This window comes from Cynocephalus volans, chromosome 11 (genome assembly GCF_027409185.1).
Source record: "Cynocephalus volans isolate mCynVol1 chromosome 11, mCynVol1.pri, whole genome shotgun sequence".
In the NCBI taxonomy this organism is placed as follows: Eukaryota; Metazoa; Chordata; class Mammalia; order Dermoptera; family Cynocephalidae; genus Cynocephalus; species Cynocephalus volans.
Genome location: NC_084470.1, coordinates 10,713,739 through 10,737,049, shown reverse-complemented (window position 1 = coordinate 10,737,049; position 23,311 = coordinate 10,713,739). Strand labels below are relative to the sequence as shown.

Here is a 23,311-nt window from a genome sequence, read left to right as displayed (position 1 = left end):
ATATCAGGAAGAATAATATCTAGACCTGAAACCCAAGACTTGTTGTCAGGGACACGGCCCCAAAAGCCATCTTTGTGAGTCATTTGGTTATTTAACAAAACCTGTTGCTGACTTCCACCATCTTAATTTCAATGCTGGTTTCTAAGCCCATTCAAATGTCTTCAAAAACATCAGCAACAAATGATGGCAGCCACTTAAGAATCTATGACTTTGTAAGAGCAAAATGACTGGGATCCACATTCTTACTTTCCTCTTTAGCACTGGGAGTGACCTGTGATATGAATCAGCTCTCCAACAGATTCATTTCACAATGGTGGAAACACAAAGACATTTTTATATAGGGTCCAGAGGTCTTTGAAGGAAAAGTGGTTTTATTTGTATTCATTATGATCATTATGTGCTGGGATTATTTTCTCAGTAGGTGATGTCTCTTTTGCCATATTTATGAAGCAGGGAAGAAGACATTTAATGAATTTCAAGAGTGTATTTGACTGTAAAACACATCTCAGTATATTCACATGTAAATAACCCTTTTATTTGTTCTCTCTGGTGACCTTTTTGCTTTTGGGGGTAGATCACAATTTGTTGTTGTTTTCCATTTCCAAATGGGAGGCAGATGATAATAATGAAAGATTATGCAAAAAATCCATGTTTAGAATAATGTTGATATGCCACTTGTGTTGCAGGATAATTATAGTAATTTGGCTATTACACTATATGGAGTCAGGAGGTAGTTGCTAGAAAACACGGTGATAGGGGAGATTCAAGGGATTTTCATCCCAACTGGCTGTTTGATGCTGCTGACTTTTCTCTTGAAAATCAATTGCTTGTGGCAAATACTCTGAATTCCCACTTGATTAAATTGGCTACCAGTGAGCTGCACCCATTGCACTGGGGTCACTGTGAGTTCTGGCTGTTTATAAAGGGTTTTTGAAGACTTAAAATATCATGGACCAAATTTAATCTGAGCAAAGTGAAAAAGGAAGCAATTACTAAACAGCACAGTCTTTGCACATGGCAACAAACAAAAGGAAATTTATTAATTCTAAAGCCCAACGTGAATCCAGTTATTTTACTGTTGGGTCGCAAACCTTCTCCCCACTGCATTTTGCTTGGGCTTTTGGTGTTTTCAGACCTCCAGAGATAGAAAGGCTTGCTCTGTGGAAGACTGGGCTGGGAGAGGCACCTTGGAATCATCTTTGACAATTCTTTAATTTCTCCTTAAGGTTATTAAAAGATTCAGATCTTCTGTTTCTTTTGAATCAACATTAGGCAATGTCAAGGGTTCAAATTCCCTTACCAATGAGCCCCTAAAACCAAAAATGACAACAAAACAAAACAAAAATCCCAAAAACAAAGAAATTAGGAATTAGATTTTTCTAGAAAAACACCATTTAGTACATGAAGATTAAAAAACTATTAGCATACAGCTGTGGAGATAGATATATATGTAGTGTGTGTGTGTGTGTGTGTGTGTGTGTGTGTGTATATGTACTCATATGTAAACATATATGTGTTTGTATATATGAGGGTACTTCAAAAAGTTTGTGGAAGGATAGAATTAAAAGATAATACTGATCTTTCTATGAACTTTTTGAAGACTTCTCATATATATAATCTCCAGTTCCATGTGGAAAAATACTCCATCTTTTTTATTGAGTGCTGATTTAAATCTACATAAAATATTTTGGAGTAAAGAGAATAATAAGCAAATCACAAAACTAACTACAAAAAAAAAATTACTCATAAGTGTGGGAAAATAGTCAGCTTTCCTAAAACTGAAATGCACGTTAAAACCCAAGATATTTTTTACCCCTTTTTGCCTACTAAATTATAAATATGTATTGTAATTAAAATAATTAGTTTTGGGCAATAAGCATCATAGTGAGCATTCAGTTTCTGACAGCTGTGATTATTAACTGATATGACACTCTGGAATTTAGCCATGGTTATCAGAACCCATTAAATGTTCATATTCTTTGACCTCAACTATAGCAAATCTGAGGAAATAATCCAATATTGTAAACAGACATATATGCAAGAATATTCACTAAGCTTAATCATAATACTAAAAATGAACAAACAAAAAAATTCAAATAAACAAATTAAAAAATCCCAAATCTCTCACAAGAGCAAGATGGCTAAAGTTGTGACGATCCACTGGACAGATATGCAGCAGTCTTTAGAAAGAAGGTTACAAGTAGGGAGGGAAAATGGTGAGGATATAATCTTACGTGAGAAAACATCATCAATGCAAGATGAGTCAAAATATGAGTAAAAGTACCTAAGAAACATGTTATGAAGAGTACTGGGAGGTGATGAATTAAATGGCAAAAGTGACTGAGTCTTGGAAGTGGCACTAAGGCACTGCTTTTACTTCCTCTGTCTTTTAAAGTGTGGGAACAATATTAAATTTACAGAAAAGTTGCAGGTACTTTTTTTTCCTTCCTGAACCACTTGAGAGTGAGTTGTTAACATGATGCCTGGCCACCTCTGAATACTTTAGTGTGTGTTTCCTACAAAGAAGGACATGCTCATTTACAACCTCAAACACCCACCCAAATCAGGGAATTAATATGAATATGTTACTGTCATCGAGTCCACACTCCACAGACCCCATTCATGATTCTTCATCTGTCCTATTAATGTCCTTCATAGCAGAAGGATCCAGTCCAAAATAACAAATTGCATAGTTGTCACATCATCTTTCAGTTTGGAACAGTTCCTCAATCTTCCCTTGTCTTTCATGAGCTAGACATTTTTGAAGACTACCAAGCCATAATTTTGTAGAATGTACTTTAATTTATGCTTGTCTTATATTTCCTCATGGTTGTTGTTATGAATATTTGGTAGGACTCTCTTTGAGTTCTCAGTCCAGCCTATCTGGTGTCCCATTCCTGATGATGTTAGCTAAATAATTAAAATTATTTTAGCTCATCTCAGTCTGTGCAAAAATGTATAATAATTTCTTTATTCCTGACCTCTATATTGGCTCTATCATGATTTTCACTTGAAATCAGCTGGTCCTGTTTTACTCCCCTCTTGGAGTTTCAGCTTTGCTCTGCCCAGCACCATGCTGCAGGTACTTGCTGCTGTTGAGGTCTCCTTGAGTAAATGACGTTCTTGGTTGCTCAGTGAGTTAGTCCTTCTGTGCCTGAGCTGGCTTCAGCCTCTGGTAATAGCTGCTCCGTGGTCCATTTCAGGCAGGTGGTTCCTGATTGACTTTACAACCAAAATAGACTTGACTGAAGCAGGCTCCCTTGCTACTGCTAACTAGCATGCTCATGAACTGCATGGACCCAGCCTCCAAGTGCCCAGTCTGAGCTTTACCTATAATTTCTTATCTTCTGCAGCTGTAGTTATATCTCTTTTTTCTCCTTAAAGTTGTCTTTGCTTTTTATCATCTCTTTTTTTAAATTATATTTTTCTGTTCAATTGTTCTTTTCAAAGAACTAGCACTTATATTAATCTATCAAGTCTGTGGATTTCTTTTTGAATTTATTATCTGCTTTAAGTCTTATGGCCTTCTTTCTCCTAATTCCTTTGAATTTGTTTTATTCTGCCTATTCCAGTTGCTTGATTAATTTTTTTCTTATTTTAATATAAAAGCATTTGTTTGGAAAAACAACTTTTCCTCTACCAGTTTAGGTCCAACTCTTTGGGAGCCTGCAAATCAACTCACAAGAGACAGATTAACAAGAGACAAATTATGTGTGTAGGAGTAGTCTGTAGTGTGAATAACTCATTGAATAGCTAGAGATAAAGGTGTGTATATCAACTCAACAAAAGGTGGGTGGTGAGGGCTTCAGTGGGAAAATAAGTAAGGTTCTATTGGGGTTTTTGATGCTAATGGGAATGGACAGCCTCCTTTCTGGCTGGAAGCTCCCCTCAAGGCAGAATATGGCAGTCGAATTCACACTTCCCTGTGCTAAGCGTCAGTTTTCTTTGAAACAAGAAACTCCCTTGGAGGGGTGTGTGTGTCAATGGCAGCTGCATTTTCAGGAGGCTCTGCTTGTTTACATAATATTTCCTTCAGTGGCCGCTGATAGTTCAGATGTTTTTTGTTTAAAGTAATCTCTGTACTACTTTGGTGAGTTGTTAATTCCTTCATTTCCCCCAGTTGAAACTTCCCAAGAAGTTTCACAAACAAGGACTGGGTTTGATTGCTGTAGAGATACTTGGGTTAGAAGTTCCAAGGTAAGAGATCTGCAAAAGGAGAGAAGAACACAAATTAGAATGAGAAAACAAACATAAAAGCAAAGATTAATAATTGCAGCAGATGAGAAACATAGTTTCTGAGGCCAGAAGCCAGCCAGTCACAGAGAGTTTTAAACGTTGGGTTAGAAGCATTCTTAGATGGTAAGGTGAGGATGGCAGTGGCAAACTGAGAGTTCCCAGTTTGTAGTTTGAATGTTATTGGTGATGGCATAGGTATCATGTCGTGGTCTTGCTTATTTCCTGGAGCAGAACATGGATGATATGGGGGTTCCAGTGAACTTCCTGAGTGGGTCATATAGCAGCAGCTCCAGGCACAAAGGTTTCCCATAGCCAGAATTGATATGTTGTCATGATGACTCCTTTAAAGTTTATGTCAAGTCATCCAGCTTCAGCTCACAAGGCTTCTTTAGATCCTGGGGTGGGGGGAGGGCAGCTACCAGACAACCTAGAGTCACAATAAGGATTTGGGCAGTCATGTTTTAGTTCTCAGTGATGCCAAGTCAGGAGGATGGGAGAAAATTTGGAAACATTAATTACTGACAAAATGTGCAATACAGCAGGATCCAGTTTACAAGAAGATGAAAATAGCTCAAAGACAATGAACAGGACTAGAATCTGATAACCCACAGGGGTAGGCTATAGTTTTCCATTTAAACATGAAATTTCTCTATACAATCACCCCCATTTTGATCAACGATAATCAGAGTTAGATTGTTCTTGTTTATAAAGTAATTCCAGTCTCGTTAAATTTGGCCTAATTATTTACAGAAGTGCATCAAAATGGTAGCAGACCACATAGGTCTTTTAAAATTTGCTTTGCTGGAGCTTTTTCAAGGAACCTGAAATTGGCCTTCTAAAAGCATCTCAAAGGTAGGAAGCTAGGCTGAGAACTTGTCACCAGATTTCACCTACTGCACCTATAGATTTGGGTGAATTCTTCTTCTCAATGTCCCCAAAATATCCTAAGCTTCCTGGGCCTGCCAGGAAGTGACCATACTTACTTACCTATAAAGGTGGGAACTCTTTAAGCCAGGCAGTAGGATGGTTTTTCTGAGAGGGCTTTGTAAACTCTGGATCCGTAAAGTCAACATTATTTCCTTAATAATGTCTAGTCATATCCAATTCTATACGCATCATTCTCAAATATGACAAATATGTCATTCCAATCAAAACCTTGGTCATAACCAGTTAGGTACTGTTATAAGGAGGACATATTCTTATTAAGCTTATGCAAATAAATATATTGCCATGAAAATGAGAACACTCTATAAGAGTTTTCTGAGTTCTGGAGGGATCAGGCAGGGATAAATATATGATTTTTGTTTACAAGACTATGATATACTAAATTGTTGTGAGTTATAGATAGCTTGAGAGAAGTGAGAAAGGGGTTCCTTAAATCCAGGAGCAATATTTTAAATAAAAGCCATAATTATCCTTCATACGTTCATTTAGTCCCATGTAATTAATTTTTGTTCTGCTTGATCTTGGGGTAGCAGTTTCATGAATTCATCATTTTCTTCACTAGAATTCTGGAATTCCTTACTCAGCCCAGTGGTATGATCTCAAAGTTATTTAAGCAATACCATTAGAAGCCTGTACCCCAGAGTGCTTAGCATAGTCATTTTTCATGGGTTTCTGAGACAGTTCCTTTTGTTGAAGACCAGCATTCTGGCAAGAATTGCAAGAGCTTTCAGGAAAGCTTCAGAGTAAAACTACTAACTGTGGATGAAAAAAGATTTAAATGGTGTGGTAAATGATCTGATGAGAATTCATAATAAAAATAGCACAATTTATGAGGTAATTAGGTTGTTTCTATAGCATACAACTTTTTAACTAAAAACTGGAATTCTGAGTGGTAAGGTTATACTGTTGTTGTCAGATATCACGCAAAGCAGTAACAGCACATGTCATGGACAGTGAGGGCATTGACAGATTTTTAGGAACTTCATGTAATTCTTGAAATATTTATATTAATAACAGTTACCCATTAAAGTATAATCTAGGGAAGGTTAAGTATCTTTTCTTAATTCACAATGCTTTTCACAGAACTCAAAATATCTCATTAATTTTTGATATCTCCCTTTTTATAAAGTGAAAGAACAAATCCTTTGAGATTTTCCAGGGCCCTCTAGGAAGTCAGGGGTTTATGGCATTTGAGCTGTACTTCCAGGTGCTAAGGGTCATCATTCTTCTCCCAAACGGGAATCTCCTTCAGAGGGGAGAAGATGGCAGCTGTATTTTCAGAAGGCTTTTAAGTTTAAATAATGTTTCTTTTTGTGGGGGCTGTTGTTCATAAGGTTTCAGTTTAAAGGAATCTTCATACCACTTTGGGTTATTAATCCCTTCATTCGAAAGTTATGAATCTTCTAGTTGGTATTATTGCCTTGTCTATATTCCATAAGCTGTTATCGGGTAATATTGATATTAATATTCTTATTCTCATTGTTGTTATTGTATGAAGAATATGTGGTTGTGGTTTTAATCTAAAATTTACTTAGGGAAGTGGTTTGATTTCCAATTGATGTGATTAGTTTGTATGTTTGTCTTAGCTTTAATTTCTAAATTTTTGCATTGTTAGAAAATATGACTTGTATAATTTCTATTTTTGGCTTTGAGGCCTTTTGTTACAGCTTAGTGTAGGATCAGTTTTTGTTCATGTTCATGGACTTTTGAAAAGAATGTACATTCTCAGTTGATAGGGTTTAAACTTTTAAAAAGCATTGTTAAATACAGCTTACTGATGATATTCGAATCATCCATATCTTCATTATTTTTGACATAGTCTATCTTCTTCAGAGAAAAATAACTAAAATTTTCTAGCTCACTGTGGCCTTTCCACTTCTCCTTGTATTTGTGAAACTTTTGCTTTATGTATTTAGATATTATGCTCTTTGGTGCATGTGGTTTCATGACAAGGAGGTTGTCATTGTGGATATATTTTATCAATAAAAAAATAACTATCTTTGCCCCATATATTTAGCTTTGAATTATGTTTTATCTGATATTCCTATGTCCATTCTTAGGCCAACACTGTATTACAGGAAATCCTATAATGAAGTATTCTAAGCCTTGGGCATTGACAAATTTGACTTGGGACAATGAAGAATGGTTCCTAGACAGTTTTACTTAAGTCTCCTGCCCCGTGTTGTTTTGCTTTTCAAATTTATATCTGCTATCCACATGTAATTGATTTTCATGTACGGTGTGTTATAGAAATCAAATTTCATTAAAAAAATATGGATACCAGTTGACCAAGTACCATTTATTAAAAAGGTCATTCTCTCCCTCTTTGCCGTGCCACTTTTGTCATAAGAGAAGTATTCATATATGTGTGCCTCTATTTTGGGAATCTCTGTTCCATTTGTCAGCACTATACTGTTTTAATTACCATAGCCTTATTTTTATTTTATTTTATTTTAATTTATCAATATACAATGTAGTTGATTTTCATGTCCCTTTATCAATTACTCATCCCCTGCACCCCCCTACCACCCATCAACATCATATCTGTTCACTTGTCTTAACAAGTTTAAAGAATTGTTGTGATTGTTGTGTCGTCTTCCCAGCCCCCCCCACTGTTTGTTTGTATATTCATTTATTTATAGCTCCCACAAATAAGTGAGAACATGTCATATTTCTCTTTCTGTGCCTGACATTTCACTTGATATAATTTTTTCTTAGACCATCGATGTTGCTGCGAATGGTTGTGTTTCATTCTTTTTTATAGCAGAGTATTCCACTGTGTAGATATAACACATTTTATTTATCCACTCATCTGATGGATATTTGGGCTGGTTCCAACTCTTGGCTGTTGTAAATAGTGCTGCAATAAACACTGAAATACAGGTATCCCTTCAACATGATGATTTCCATTCCTCTGGGTATATTCCCAGCAGTGGAATAGCTGGGTTGTATGGTAGATGTATCTGTAATTGTTTGAAGAACCTCTATACCATTTTCCATAAAAGCTGCACCATTTTGCAGGCCCACCAACAATGTATGAGGGTTCCTTTTTCTCTGCAACCTCGCCACATTTATCATTCTCAGTCTTTTGGATATTGGCCATCCTAACTGGAGTGAGATAGTACATCAGTGTGGTTTTGATTTGCAATTCCCGAATGCTGAGTGATGTTGAGTATTTTTTCATGTGTCTGTCTTCCTTTGAGAATAGCCTACTTAGCTCCTTTGCCCATTTTTTAATTGGGTTACTTATTTTTTTGCTGTATAGTTGTTTGAATTCCTTGTATGTTCTGGGTATTAATCCTTTGTCAGATGTATATTTTGCAAATGTTTTCTCCCACTCTGTTGGTTGTCTTTTCACTCTGTTAATTGTTTCTTTTGCTGTGCAGAGGCTTTTTAGTTTGATATAGTCCCATTTGTTTATTTTTCTTTGGTTGCTGGTGCTTTGGGGGTCATATTCATGAAGTCTCTACCCACTTCTACTTCCTGAAGTGTTTCCCCTATGTTTTCTTTAAGGAGTTTTATTGTTTCAGGGTGTATATTTAATTCTTTAATCCATTTTGACTTGATTTTGGTATAAGGTGAGAGGTATAGGTCTAGTTTCATTTTCCTGCATATGTGTGTCCAGTTATCCCAGCACCATTTGCTGAAGAGGCAGTCTCTTCCCCAGTGTATAGGCTTGGTGCCTTTGTCAAAGATCAGATGGCTGTGCGTATATGGGTTGACATTTGTATTCTCTATTTTATTCCATTGATTCATGTGTCTGTTTTTATTCCAGTACCATGCTGTTTTGGTTATTATAGCTTTGTAGTATATTTTAAAATCAGGTAGTGTTATGCCTCCAGCTTTATTTTCTTTTTGCTCAGAATTGCTTCGGCTATTTGTGGTCTTTTGTTATTCCATATAAATGTTAGGAGAGTTTTTTGCATTTCTGAGAAAAATGTCATTGGAATTTTGATGGAGATTGCATTGAATCTGTAGATCACTTTGGGTAGTATGGGCATTTTCACAATGTCAGTTCTTCCAGTCCAAGAGCATGGGATATCTTTCCATCTTCTTGTGTCCTCTTTAATTTCTCTCAACTGTGGTTTGTAGTTTTCACTGTAGAGATTTTTTGCATCTTTGGTTAACTTTATTCTGAAGTATTTTATTTTTTTGGTGGCTATTGTAAATGGGCTAGCTTTCTTGATTTCTTTTTCTGCATTTTCACTGTTGGAGCATAGAAATGCTACTGATTTTTGTGTGTTGATTTTGTATCGGGCAACTTTGCTGAAATCATTTATCAACTCTAAGAGTTTTTTTTTTTTGTAGAGGCTTTATTTTAGGCTGCTCAATATATAGCATTATATCATCTGCAAATAGGGACAGTTTGACTTCATCTTTTCCAATCTAGATGCCCTTTATTTCCTTCTCTTCTCTGATTGCTCTGGCTAGTACTTCCAACGCTATGTTGAATAGGAGTGATGAAAGTGGGCATCATTGTCTAGTTCCTGTTCTTAAGGGAAAAGCTGAAAGCTTTTCCCCATTCAGGATGATATTGGCAGTGGGCATATCATATATGGCTTAAATTATGTTGACATACTTTCCATCTATATCTAACTTGTGAAGAGTCTTTATCATGAAAGAATGTTGAATTTTGTCAAATTCTTTTTCAGCATCTATAGAGATGATCATATGGTTTTTGTCTTTGACTTTATTGATGTGGTGTATCACATTTATTGATTTGTGTATGTTGAACCAACCTTGCATCCCTGGGATGAATCCCACTTGATCATGTTTATAATTTTGCATATGTGTTGCTGTATTCTGTTAGCTAGTATTTTATTGAGGATTTTTGCCTCTGTATTCATCAAGGACATTGGCATGTAGTTTTTTTTGTTGTTGTTGTATCTGTCTGGTTTTGGTATTAGGGTGATGTTTGCCTCATAGAATGAGTTTGGGAGAATGGCCTGTGTTTCAATCTTTTAAAATAGTTTAAAGAGATTCGTATCAATTCCTCTTTGAAGGTTTGGTAGATTTCTCAAGTGAACCTATCCAGTCCTGGGCTTTTCTTTGTTGGGAGCCTTCTGATAACAGCTTCAATCTCTTTTATTGTTATTGGTCTTTTCATATTTTCTGTATCTTCTTACATCAGTTTTGTTAGTTTCTGTTTGTCCAGAAATTTATCCATTTCCACCAGATTTTCAAATTTGTTCACATATAGCTGTTTATAGTAGTCTGTAATGATTCCTTGTATTGCTGAGCTATCAGTTGTAATATCACCTTTTTCATTTCTAATTTTATTTGTGGGTCTTCTCTCTTCTTTTTTTAGTTAGCCTCGCTAATGGTTTGTCAATTTTATTTATCTTTTCAAAAAACCATCTTTTTGTTTCATTGATCTCTCGTATCAGTTTTTGGGTTTCTATTTCATTAAGTTCTGCTCTGGTCTTAATATTTCTTTCTGTCTGCTAACTTTGGGTTTGGATTTTTCTTGTTTTCCTAGTTGTTTAAGGTGAAGTGTTAGGTTCTTTACTTGCCATCTTTCCATTCTTCTGAAGTAAGCATTTAATATGATAAATTTCCCTCTTCATACTGCTTTTGCAGTATCCCACAGGTTTTGGTATGATGTATCATTATTTTCATTAGTTTCAATAAATTTTTTGATGTCCTGTTTAATTTCTTCTTGGACCCATATGTCATTAAGTAGAATACTGTTTAATTTCCATTTGTTTGTATAGTTTTCAGAGTTTCATTTGTTATTGATTTCTAATTTTAATCCATTGTGATCTGAAAAAATACATGGAATAATTCCAATTTTTAAAAAAATTTGTTGAGCCTTGATTTGTGACCTAACATGTGATCTATCCTGGAGAATGTTCCATGTGCTGATGAAAAGAATGAATATTCTGAGATTGTTGGATGGAATGTTCTGTAGATATCTGCCAAGCCCAATTGTTCTGAAGTGTTTAGATCTCGTGTTTCCCTGTTGATTCTTTGCCTAGATGATCTGTCCAATATTGAGAGTGAGGTGTTTAGGTCCCCTGCTATTATGGTGTTGGTGTCTATTTCATTCTTTATGTCTAATAGTGTTTGCTTTATAAAGCTGGCTGCTCCAACATTAGGTGCATATATATTTACAATTGTTATGTATTCTTGATGGATAGATCCTTTTATCATTATATAGTGGACTTCTTTATCTCTTGTTATGGTTTTTGCTTTAAAGTCTGTTTTTTCATTTCTATGTGTATGGTATATCTCTTTCCATCCCTTCACTGTTAGTCTATGTGTGTCTTTACAGGTCAGATGAGTCTCTTGAAGGCAGCATGTAGTTGGGTCCATCATTTTAATCTAGTCAGTCAGTCTGTGTCTTTTGAATGGGGAATATAATCCTTTTACACTGAGTTGTTATTGAAAGGTGTTGATTTACTCCTAGCATTTTATTGATTTTTATTTGGTTGTCTTAAGTATCTTTGTTCCTTTCTTTCTGATTTACTGTTTCTCTTCTGTATTTGTCAGTTTTTTGGGGTGGTGGGTAACCTTTTTTTTCTGTTTATTGTTAGCATTTTTACTTTACCAGTGGGTTTTGTTCTTTCTTGAGTATTTATGGAAGTGGTGGTTGTTTTAAGGTACCAAACGCAGTACTCCCTTGAGAATTTCTTGTAAGGCTGGTTATGTGTTAGGGAACTGCAGTTTTTGTTTGTCTAAGAAATATACTATTTGACCTTCATTTCAGAAGGATAACCTTGCTGGGTAAAGTATTCTTGGCTGGCAATTTTTGTCTTTTAGTATTTTGAATATATTGCCCCATTCTTTTCTGGCTTTTAGGGCTTCTGATGAAAAGTCTGTTGTTGGTCTGATTGGGGCACCCTTGTACATGACTTGATGCTTCTTTCTTGCATCTTTCTTTGTCTTTGTCTTTGAGTTTTGCCAATTTGACTATAACATGTCTTGGAGAGGACCTTTTGGGGTTGAATATGTTTGGGGATATTTGAGCCTCCTGAATCTGAAGATCTGTGTCTTTCCTTATAACAGGGAAGTTTTCTGCCATTATTTCACTGAGTATGCTTTCAATGCCATTTCCTTTTTCCTCCGCTTCTGGAGTACCCATGATTCAGATATTTGAGCACTTAAGGTTGTCAGTTATCTCTCTTACATTTTCTTCAATTGTTTTAATTCCTTTTTCTTTTCTTTTTCTTTCTTTCTTTTTTTTTTTTTTTTTTTTTTGGTCTGCCTGTGTCACTTCAAACAGGCAATCTTCAAGGTCAGAAATTTTCTCTTCTGCTTGTTCTAGCCTACTGGTTAAACTCTCTGTTGTGTTTTTTATTTCATTGAATGAATTCTTCACCTCCGCAAGCTCTGCTGCCTTCTTTTTCATGGCATTGATTTCTTTGTACATTTCTTCTTTCAGGTCCTGTTTACTTTTTCTCATTTCATTGTGTTGTCTAACTGAGTTTTCTTGTATCTCATTACTTTCCTTATCATTGTTGCTCTAAATTCCTTGTCAGTCATTTGAAGGACTGCCTGTTCTATAGGATCTAGAGCTTGACAGTTGTTATTATCCTTTGGTGGTGTACTTTATTTTTCATATTTCTGGTATCTTTCCTTTGGTGTTTAGTCATTGTTGCAGGGGATTTCATGGTCCACTCGTTCAACCCTATTATTTGGCTAGGATCCTTCAGGGACTGCCAATTTGGCACAGCTGCCTCAGTGCCTTTAGGCCAGAGGCCCAGGCCTCTCTGAGCCACAGGGACTAGCCTAGGCTGGGAGTCCTGTGGTGGCGCCTACCTGTTCCAGCCCAGGTGGCTGGGGGCCTTGTGGGGCTGGTGGTTCTTGGGCCTCTCTGGGTGGCATGCCCTCACCTGGGCTGTGAGTCCTGCGGTGGCCTTAATTACCATAGCCTTATGATAAATCTTGATACTGGTAGAGTAGTTGTCTGATTTCCCACATAAACTTTATAGTCAGCTAAAAAAGAAAAATACAAAACAACATTTTGGGATCTTTAATGGGAATGCTTCAAATTTATAGATCAGTTTGGGGGAACTGACATCTTCACAATATATTATGACTTTTATTCTCTGAATATGGTGTCCTCAATTTATTAAGAGAGATAAATAAACTTATTAATTTCTTTCTACAATAGTTTTTGCATAGAAGCTTTGCACATCTGTTGTTAGATTTACTTATAGATGTTTGATATTTTTACACTATTTTAAAAACCTTTTTAAAATCTTTGTTTTCAGATTATTTGTTGCCACTAAGTAGAAATGGAATGGGCTTTTGCATATGCAGGCGACCTCATATCTGGTAACCTTGCTATACTGACTTATTAATCCTAAAATTTATCTGTAGATTCTTTTGTATTTTCTCTGCATAATATACATTTTTATTTTACTTTCCAATCTTTATACTTTTTGTTTTCTCATACACTGTCTAATACTGTAAATAGAAGTGGCATTAGCAGGCATCCTTTTGTTGTTCTCAAAATGAGGTCGAAAGCTTTCAGTATGTCACCACTAAGGATGGCTTTGTGAATACCCGTTGTCAGATTAAGGAAGTTTCTGTATTTCTGATTTGCTAAGGGTTTTTATCAGGAACAGTTTATTTTTAAATCAAATTGATTTTTATAAAATGCTTTTTTCTGTATTTACTGAGATGATCATATGATTCTTGTCCATTATTCTGTTAAGGATGTGAATTACATTGATTGACTTTGTATGTTAACTATTTTGTTAATTTCAATTTAGTTTTATGGTATTCTTTTTATGCAGTGCTGGATTTTGTTTGCTAATGATTTGGTTAGGATTTTTGCAGCTATGTTTACGAGTGAAATTGGCCTGTAACTTTCACTTCTTGAAATGTCCTAGCCAGACTTTGGAAATGAGGTTATGCTAGCCTCATAAAACAGTTTGAGGAAAATTCTTTCTTCTATTCTTTGGAAGTTTATTATTCAGTTTATTTATTTAAAATTAGTTTATTACTTCCAAAGAATAGAAGAGAAATATTTATTCCTTAAGAGTTTTGTGGAATTACTGCAAAACAAATACAGTCATGTGCCCTGTAATGACATTTTGGTCAGTGACAGGCCTCATATGCAACAGTGGTCCTATAAGATTAAAATGGAGCTGAAAAATTCCTGTTGCTTAGTGATGTTGTCGCCATTATAACATCATAGCACAATTACTCAATTTAAAAAATAAATTTGGGGTAATGTAAGTGTACAGTGTTTATAAAGTCTACACTAGCGTATAGTAATGTCCTCGGCCTTCACATTCACTCACAACTCACTCACTGACTAACCCAGAGCAACTTCCAGACCTGCACATTCCATTCATGGTAAGTGTCCCCTACACAGCTGTGCCATTTTTTATCTTTTATATACTGTATTTTCAATATACCTTTTCTGTGTTTAGATATGTTTAGATACACAGATACTTACCATTGTGTTACAGTTGCCTGCAGTATTCAGTACAGTAACATGCTGTACAGGTTTATAGCCTAAGAGGCATAGGCTGTACCATATAGCTTAGGTCTGTAGTAGGCTATACCCTCTAGGTTTGTGTGAGTACACTCTATGATGTTTGCACAATGACAAAATCACCTAACTATGCATTTCTTAGAACACATTCCCGTTGTTAAATGATGCATGACTGTATTTATTCCTTAAATGTTTTGTAGAATTTACTAGTGAAGCTATCTAAGCCTGGTGCTTTTTTGTGGGAAGGTTTTAATTACAGTTTCAATGTTTTAAATTGTCATAGAACTATTCCTTCTTTGGTCTGTTTGGTAGTTGTAAATTTTTATATGAATTTATACATTTCATTTACATTTTCAAATGCATTAGGATAAAGTTGAAGCCATCCTTTATTTTTTCTTATTCTACTTTGAATGTAAAACTTTCTGTAGTCATGCTGCTTTTCTTAATATTACTGACTTGAATATTTGTGTTCATTCTTTCTTCTTGAACAGTCTTAGTAGTGACTTATCAATTTTGTTAGTCTTCTCAAAGAACCAACTTTTGGCTTGTTTGATCTCTCTCTATTGTTAGTTAGCTAGGTTATTTCCACTCTTTCTTTTATTATTTTCTCCTTTTTCATTTTTGGGCTTATTTGAATTTTTTTTTTTTCTTATACTTTAAGATGGATTTTTAACTCATTAATTTTCAGCTTTTCTTCTTTTCTATTATGTGTTTAAACTATAAATATCCCTCTATGCTTGGACTTAGCTGCAATCCACAAATGTTTTTAAATAGTATATTCATTATAATATTTTTGAAATTTCATTTTATTTATTCTTTGACCCATGAGTTATTTCAGAGAGTATATATTTATTCTCAAACATATGGGATGTTCTTGTTTTGTTTTGTTTTTTTAAATTATGGTAACAACTCTTAACATGAGATCTACTGTCTTAAATTTTTAAGTGTATTATACGGCATTGTTAGTCTGCACTACACCGCAGGTGGGAGGAGTTTCACTGAAAAATATGAAAAAAAGCACTTTGTCCTCCTTTCATGCCTAGTACCTTTCTTTGTATCATTGTGGACTCTATCATCAGCTTCTTCCTGTTCATTCAGTCATTCAGCAAATACCAAGTGTATCCCATACACCACACTTTAGGAACCTAGTCTAGTACATGGTGAGTTTGGTACCACCCAGTGGCAAAGTAAACATGCAAGACAAACAAATTTACAAAAAGATAATTGTTTTGAAGGATAGAAAATTGTGGTGGGACCATAGTAGGATTACTCCTAAGTTATCTTGGGAGCATCAGCATAGACTTCATAGAAAAGAAATCTTTTGCTCAAAACTTCAAAAACAAATTGGAGCTTTCTAGGTGAATAAGCAGGAATATTTTTTTCTGGCAGAGGGACAAAGTGTAAGGAGGTATTCGAGACCATGGCTTATTAGGGGAAAGTCAAGTTCAGTGTTGCCGGAGCATCAAGTGAGGGTGTGGCAGGAGGTGAAGCAGGACAGGTCACTGAGGCCAGGCAATCAAGGCCTGTGTGCATTGACAGAGAGTTTAGATTCTGTTCTATCACATCTGTCAGTGTGGTGATGAGCCACTGGAAATCTTTAATTAGAAAAGAGTTTCTTAGTCACCTTCTAGTTCACAGGAAGACTTTACAAAGGCCACAGCGATGTCCTGGAAAGAGATGAGGAGAGACTGAATCAGGACAGTGACCATGGGATGGACCTGGAAGACGTTTTGGAGAATTAATGGAATTTGATATTTTATTGTATGTTGGAAAAGGAGGTTCCGGAAAAGGGAAATATCAAGGATGGTTTCAGAAGTCGAGTGGATGGAGAAACCATCTGTGAGATGAGATTAATAAGAGTTGAATGGCTTATTTGATGGAGATGCTGAAATGATGACAGTGACTTCTGATTTGGACAGGTTGAGTTTGATCTTCCTGGTAAGCATTTGGAAGAATACACTGCATTCAGTCAGCCATAGGTACCTATTGAGGATGACTGAAAAATGACCTCCCAAAAGATGTCCTTGTCCTAATTTCTGGAATATGTAAATTGTGCCTTATTTTTAGAAAAAGCGTTTTTATAAGTGTGATTAAGGATCTTGAGATGAAATTATCCTGGATTATCTGAGGATCCCTAAATGCTATCACAAGTGTCCTCAGAAGGGAGAGAAAGAGAAAGATTATACAGAAGAGGAAGAGCCAATGTGATCGTGGAAGCAGAGACTGAAATGCCACAGCTACGAGTCAGGGTGCCGTGGCTTCCAGAAGCTGGAGGAAGCGAGCAACAGAGTCTCTCCCAGGGCCTCTGGTCCGACTATGGCCCTGCTGATGCCTTGATTTCAGCTCAGAGATACAGATGTCCCACTTCTGGCTTCCAGAACTGTGAGAGAATAAATTTGTGTTGTTCAAGCCGCTAACTGAGTGATAATTTGTTAGAGCAGCTGCAGAAAACTAACCCAATTATAAAGACGACCAAAGGGTAGGTGGTCAATCAAGGGAGAAAAACCTGCCAAGAAATAAGGACTTCTTCACTCTTCAGCAAAAGGCCTTGAAAGATTTGTCTGTGCTCCTTTTCCCCATTGTCTTTTACAATAAAATAAATGAAAGGCTACTTTTTGTCATTCAGGTCTTAGCTGAAATGTCAGGGAGGACTTCTCTGACCACCCAAGCTGAAGCATCCCCCAAGGTCTGATTTTCTGCATGCCATCTGTCATGACTTATATTTTCTTGGGTACTTACTAACTTGCTTCAGCAGTGCAAGGCCCTCTTCTGCCCTGTTTACTGCTCAGTCCCCAGCACCTAGAAACCTAGAATGTTATTGTCTAACAAATGATAGGTGTGAAATATATATATTTTTAAATGAATAAAGGGACAAATAAATGAACATTCAATGTGCTTTGTTCCTACCTCTGCTCTAGCAATTCTCACACTATAAGATAGCTATGTGTGCATGCACGTGTGTGTGTGTACAACCGTGTACACCCTGATCATGTGGGACCCTCTTAGAGTAAGGACCACATCTTATTCATTGTTTTCTTCTGGATACCTAATAGAGCACACAAACCTTTCTCCACTGAACTTTGAATTGAATGGTTTAACTCGAATCTCTAATCTTTTCTCTTTCCTCCTCTTAAAGCTTGGTGCCTTAAACTCATTTGTCAGAATTTTCTGAAATCATCCATAATATTAAAATACTAGGCAGAAATGACCATTTTGTAACACTTTGAAGATAGAAATTTACTTTTATAATTAAACTTTTTTGAATCTTAATTGTGTTACTGATATATGAAACTCTTCTCCTTTACAACCCTCAGGGTAATCCTGTTAAAGCTGAGTTCCTTTTGATCAACTTCTAATCGTGGTTCTCCCTCTCCTCCCCAAAATAGCCATTTGTACTAGTCTGTTTCTGTCGCTTATAACAAAATGTCTGGAACCAGGTAATTTGCAAGAAAATGAAATTTATTGTTACAGTTTCAGAGGCTAGGAAGTCCGAAGTCCAGGCAACACATCTGGTGAGGGTCTTCTTTGGTAGTGGCTTTACAGCAATGCAGGTAGTGGTTTCACATGGCAGAAAAATGGCAGAGCACCTGAGAACCACGCCCCTGACCATCATTATTAATCCATTCACTATGGCATGGTCCTACAATCTAATCACTTCTTCAAGGCCCCACCTTTCTATTACCATAATAGGATTCCCCACCCTCACCAGTTATAGTGGGAATTAAGCTTCTAATATATGAACTTTTGGGGACAGAATTCAATCAATCCACAGCACCATTGTTCTAACTTTCATATGTATGCTTTCAGACCTCTTTTTTATACTTTTACATAAATCCCATGTATCCAAAGAAAAAACACCACCTCTTTGTGGCAGTGTTTTCTACATAAATGGTGTCATATGTGTATGCAATATTCAGAAATTTGCTTCTTAACTCAACTTTTTGAGATCTAATAATGTTGCTATGCATAAATCTGGGACATCCCTTTTACCTGTGGGTAGCTTTTCACTGTATGGAGTGTGCCACATTTGTTCTTGGATGGATGCCTAGGTTGTTTCCGTTATTTTGTTTTTGTTTGTTTGTTTTTGTCTTTTTTTGTTTTTGTTTTTGTTTTTTTGCGGCTGGCCGGTGTGGGGATCTGAACCTGTTGACCTTGCGATTATAAGGCTGCGCTGTAACCAACTGAGCTAACTGGCCAGCCTTGTTATTTTTGTTATTGCAAACAGGGCTGCAATAAGCATACTTAAACATGTATTTTTGGGCCCCTTGCAGGAGTTTCCATAGCCTATATTTCTGGAATTGTTTGTACTGGACTTGGAAGTATTCACATTGCCACCAAATGTGACTGTACTGGTGGCCTTCCTTCTGAGCTTTTCCTCCTTCCCCAATACTTAGTGTTGTCAGAATTTTAAACTTTGGTGAATACGATACACATGCAAGGAGATACCATTGTTTTAACTTACTTTCTCCGAATACAGTTGAGGTTGAACGCTTTTAAGTATGATTGTTGGACACTTACATTTCCTGTCCATTCATTTTCTTTCCTTTGTTTCTCTTTTCCTGGAATTCAATCATTGTTTCATTAAATGTGTTCCAAATATTTTCTCCATTTATTTACTTACTTTTAAAAACCTTTTTAGGGTACTTTTGGCAGAACACTTACATTTTGGTGTGACCAAATGTGTCAATATTTTTCTTTTATGACTTTTGCTTTCTGCATTTCTAAGGAAGGGTTTCCCTACCTACAAGGTCATAGAGATATTCTCTTATGTTTTATCCTAGTAATTTCAAAGTGGGTTTTTAAAAACCTTCAGGCTGTAATCTACCTGCAAATGATTTTTGTGTACGATATGAAACAAGGGCTGAAATTTTATTTGTTTTCATATCGTTAGCCAACACTATTTATTGCATAGTTTATTCTCCTCATTAATTTGAAATGCCAGTGTTAACATACATCAGCATTTTATAACTGTCTGGCACTATTTCTGGATTCCATTCTGTTCTGTTTCTACTCCAGTAACCCACTGTTTTAATGACTATGGCTTTGTATTACCTCTTGATATTCAGTAGGAAAGTCGTCCCACTTTTTGTTCTTTTTAAAAATTTTGTGTACTGACTATTCCTCCATATTTACTCTTTCAGAACCAGGTTATTTCATTGCACACACACAAAAAACTATTGTTGGGATTTTGAGGGATATTTAAAATAAATGTAAAAAATACAAAATTGTATACTATTATTTACTCCTAAAGCCTTCAAAATGTGTTATTTTGCATTCTCTATGTGTTATTTTATTAGATAAAGAGCAACATAGAGCCAAAGTCTTGTGGGACCTAAAGTGTATACAATTCAGGAGATCTCTTTAAGGAAAAGAATGGAAAATTGTGAATGCAGTGTTAGATACTGTGCCTTGGGAGGGCCCTATGCTAGGGAGTGCCTGAACCTCCGGCTTCATTAACTTCAAGGTAAACGCACTTCAGATAAGCAGTCTTACATAGACAGAAAGTCCTAGCAAGTTGTGCCTTCACTCCAACCACAGTAAACCACTGGCTCAGGACTTCTAAGCTACTTAGCTAGTATAAGCCATAAAATAACAACTCAGTTTGCAGTGTCAGTCGTGTTTTTAGTTGTGTGTTATATAATACCACTGCCACGACTTTTCCCTGGGAAAGCATCTCACATTTGAGGATCTCAAGGCCCATTATGAACATAAACTAATTAAAGCTCCCAAACCCCAGAGACACTGGAAAGAGAGATATAGCATCACCTCACCCCGTTCTGAAATGCAGCCACCTCTGGAGATGAGTATGACAGCTGCTTAACAGTCAACTGCAACACCTCATGACAATTTAGCCAAGACAATTAGCCATTGTAGTTAGTAATTGTCCCATGAACATTAGACTGTCAAACGGTTAAGTCACCAGGATTGTTAGTTCATTGCAAATCTAATCTATTCTTTAAGATTTATTCCATTTTAGTAATTTTGTCTTAATTATAAAAGAAATATATGCACAGTGAAGGTCTAATTTTCTTAGTTGTGTTTTTTTGTAGTTCTTTGAATTTAAAACTTAAAATAGGAGAGAAGTATCTTTTTCTAAATGAAGTGCAACTTAAGAATAAGTAGTTATTGATATATATTTTTTTCATTCAAAAGTTTGCTGCTGAGCAAAACTAATCAATAGTAGTAAAAGTGAGAATAGCGGTTATGCTTGAAAGGCGTATTGACTGGACGGGGAGGTGAGGGAACCTTCTGGATGCCATATATTCACCCTGGTGGTGGTTACATGGGGGTAAACGTGGAGTTCACTGAGCTGCACACTTTTCCATATGCATGTATATCTCAGTAACACAGTAGATTAATGTAGAAAGCATGCTGCTCCTGTCCTCATGAGAATGCTAGAAACCTCATAGAGGCTATTTAGAAAATTTTGCAGGGTACACGACGTGTCAGGAACTAGAGTTGTGATACGTCTTATTTTCCCCAAAATGCCTTTCTTCAGATGAGGTATTCTAAGTCCTCTGTTTCTCTCTTCTCAGGACATTTTCTCTTCATGCAAAAGAGCCACCTGTCAGGCTGGGATGCAGTTCTCTCTCATTGTACCTTCAATGTTATGTACCTTTACACTTCCCCAGGCATCTCATTTTTCTCTTGGAATTTCATTCTGGTTCATTCACCTACACCTTTGCCAGAAGTAGGGAGAAAGCATTAGTGATCTGCTGATTTGGGCTTGAGAGGTATCTTCAGGTGCTGCTGCCTGGGCTGACACTGGAAGACACTGTGGAGAGGAAGCACAGAGGGTCCTGGTTGTCTCTGACTCTGCAATATCTGATGTGATGGGTAAACATGAGAAGGCACAGCAGCATGCCCGTGCTGGCAGCAATAGTCCTGGAGCCTCCCAAGGTCCCTCCTGCATCTGGGTAGAGCATCCTCAGCTCTGAGCCTGAAGGCCAAGGGCAGATGTCATAGCTGAGAATCCCCTAGCAGAGTGGGCACTGGGGGAGACAGGAGGGAAGGGACTGCATTCCTTCAGTGATATCCTCTCCCAAATCACCCTCCTTGGGATGGAGTGTTTGGAAAAAATGAAAAAAGGGTGGTGGGGTGGGAGAAAAGGGTTTTTCGGACAAAATAGATTTTTTTTTTTTACTGTAATTTTTATTGAAGGTTAAATACATAAAAACTACCCTGATTGTTGACTTTTCAGAACACATTAAAACAATAATGCTCAGCTCCAGTTCTTCTTGCTTAGAAAATAGAAAAGTGAACATTGTGGCCACTGACAGACCACATGTTTGCAGTATTTCCACACAAAGAGAAGGCAGGCCTTCTGCTAATTCTTGGGATTTGGGTAGCACTGACAGAGCTAATTGTGGTCTTTTCCACCTTGTGTCTTAAGATCATTTCAGAACCTGCCATCCAAGAAGCTAATACTCAGTTGTTTGTACACTGCAGAGGGGACTACTGGCATAGGTTGAGCCTCCTGCATGCCAGGCCCAGCCCAGGCCTGCTGCACACGTCATCTCCACAGCTCCCCTGGGGCAGGTATCATTTTATCTCCATCGTGCAGATGAGGGCACAGAGGAGTCAAGGGAGGACTTGCCCAGGACCCCTCCATCAAAGTCAGAACTGGGATGGGCTGCAGTGACCCCACTCTTCCTACCTGAAGGATACAAGGCTTCTGATATGCTGTAGCTTAAAAGCACATGATCATGCTGTTCAGTTTCCTGTAGTTCTGCAGGTAGTTATTTTCTGTTTTCTGTCCTTATTTGACTCTTTCTTTCAAAGATGCTGAGCTCAAGAGTAACAGCCAGGGTTCCCAGGAAATAGTTGAGGAGCCACAGGAACCTGTCTCTCCAGAGACCATGGAAAACATCCAGGTAAGGGAAACCATTCTCCCATGCTGGGGGTATGGCGATGGGCCTGGGGGCTACTGACATCAGAGGTGTCCCTGGTGCTGGGGTCATTATCAAGATGTTCTAACTGACATGTGATGCAGAAAAGGCCTCACTATCCCTAAGGATGGGGAGCCAACAGGGTGTGGGAAACAGAGGCCTATGTGTTTGTAACAGACAAATCAAAGCCTCACTGGTGTGCTCTTGAATGCAGCTCAGAATGGGCATCAGCCCTTCTCTACCTTCTGCCATACCCATTCCGACTCCAGGAGGCTGAGCAGATTAAGCTGCTCATTTAAAACTCATTAGAAAATCCAGACTTTCTGAAGAGACTTACACCCTCTCCACATGATCGAATGAGGCAGCATTTTCCTTCCTGCCCTGATTGGCCCTGCAAACTACAGAAAGGCCCATCACAGCTCCCTGGAGAGCTGCTGGGCTTCGCTGTCCTTGCCTGGCCTCAGAAGGAGCCCTCTCCTGCACCTTCCTGCTGCCAGTGTGGCACTGATAGGGTGCTGTGTGTGCTGCTGCTGCCCAACTGATAGAGGGGAATAAACCTGCCCCATGGGAGTCTAGAATCAACTATGGTATAGAATAGATAGGATTCGATGGGTGGGCCCAGGAATCCAGCCATCATTCCATCTTTGCCAACCTCTGACCACTGAGGGGTTCATAGCTTATAAAAATGCCTGTATTTTCTGGGCTCTGCATCCTCACACTCCCCTGTAGGGTCTTGGCACATCCCTTGTATCCTTGAGAACAAGGCCACTCAGGTCCTCTCCTTTTCAGA

General features: G+C 37.3%; 1 protein-coding gene across 1 annotated transcript in view; it reads left to right on the top strand.

The window, feature by feature from the left end:
• LOC134390401 (cilia- and flagella-associated protein 61-like) overlaps positions 1 to 23,311 on the top strand; it is a 222,856-nt gene that overhangs the window by 37,135 nt on the left and 162,410 nt on the right. The window contains 1 exon segment of the mRNA XM_063113697.1: positions 22,415 to 22,506. Within this exon segment, the coding sequence (XP_062969767.1) occupies positions 22,415 to 22,506 (92 nt within the window).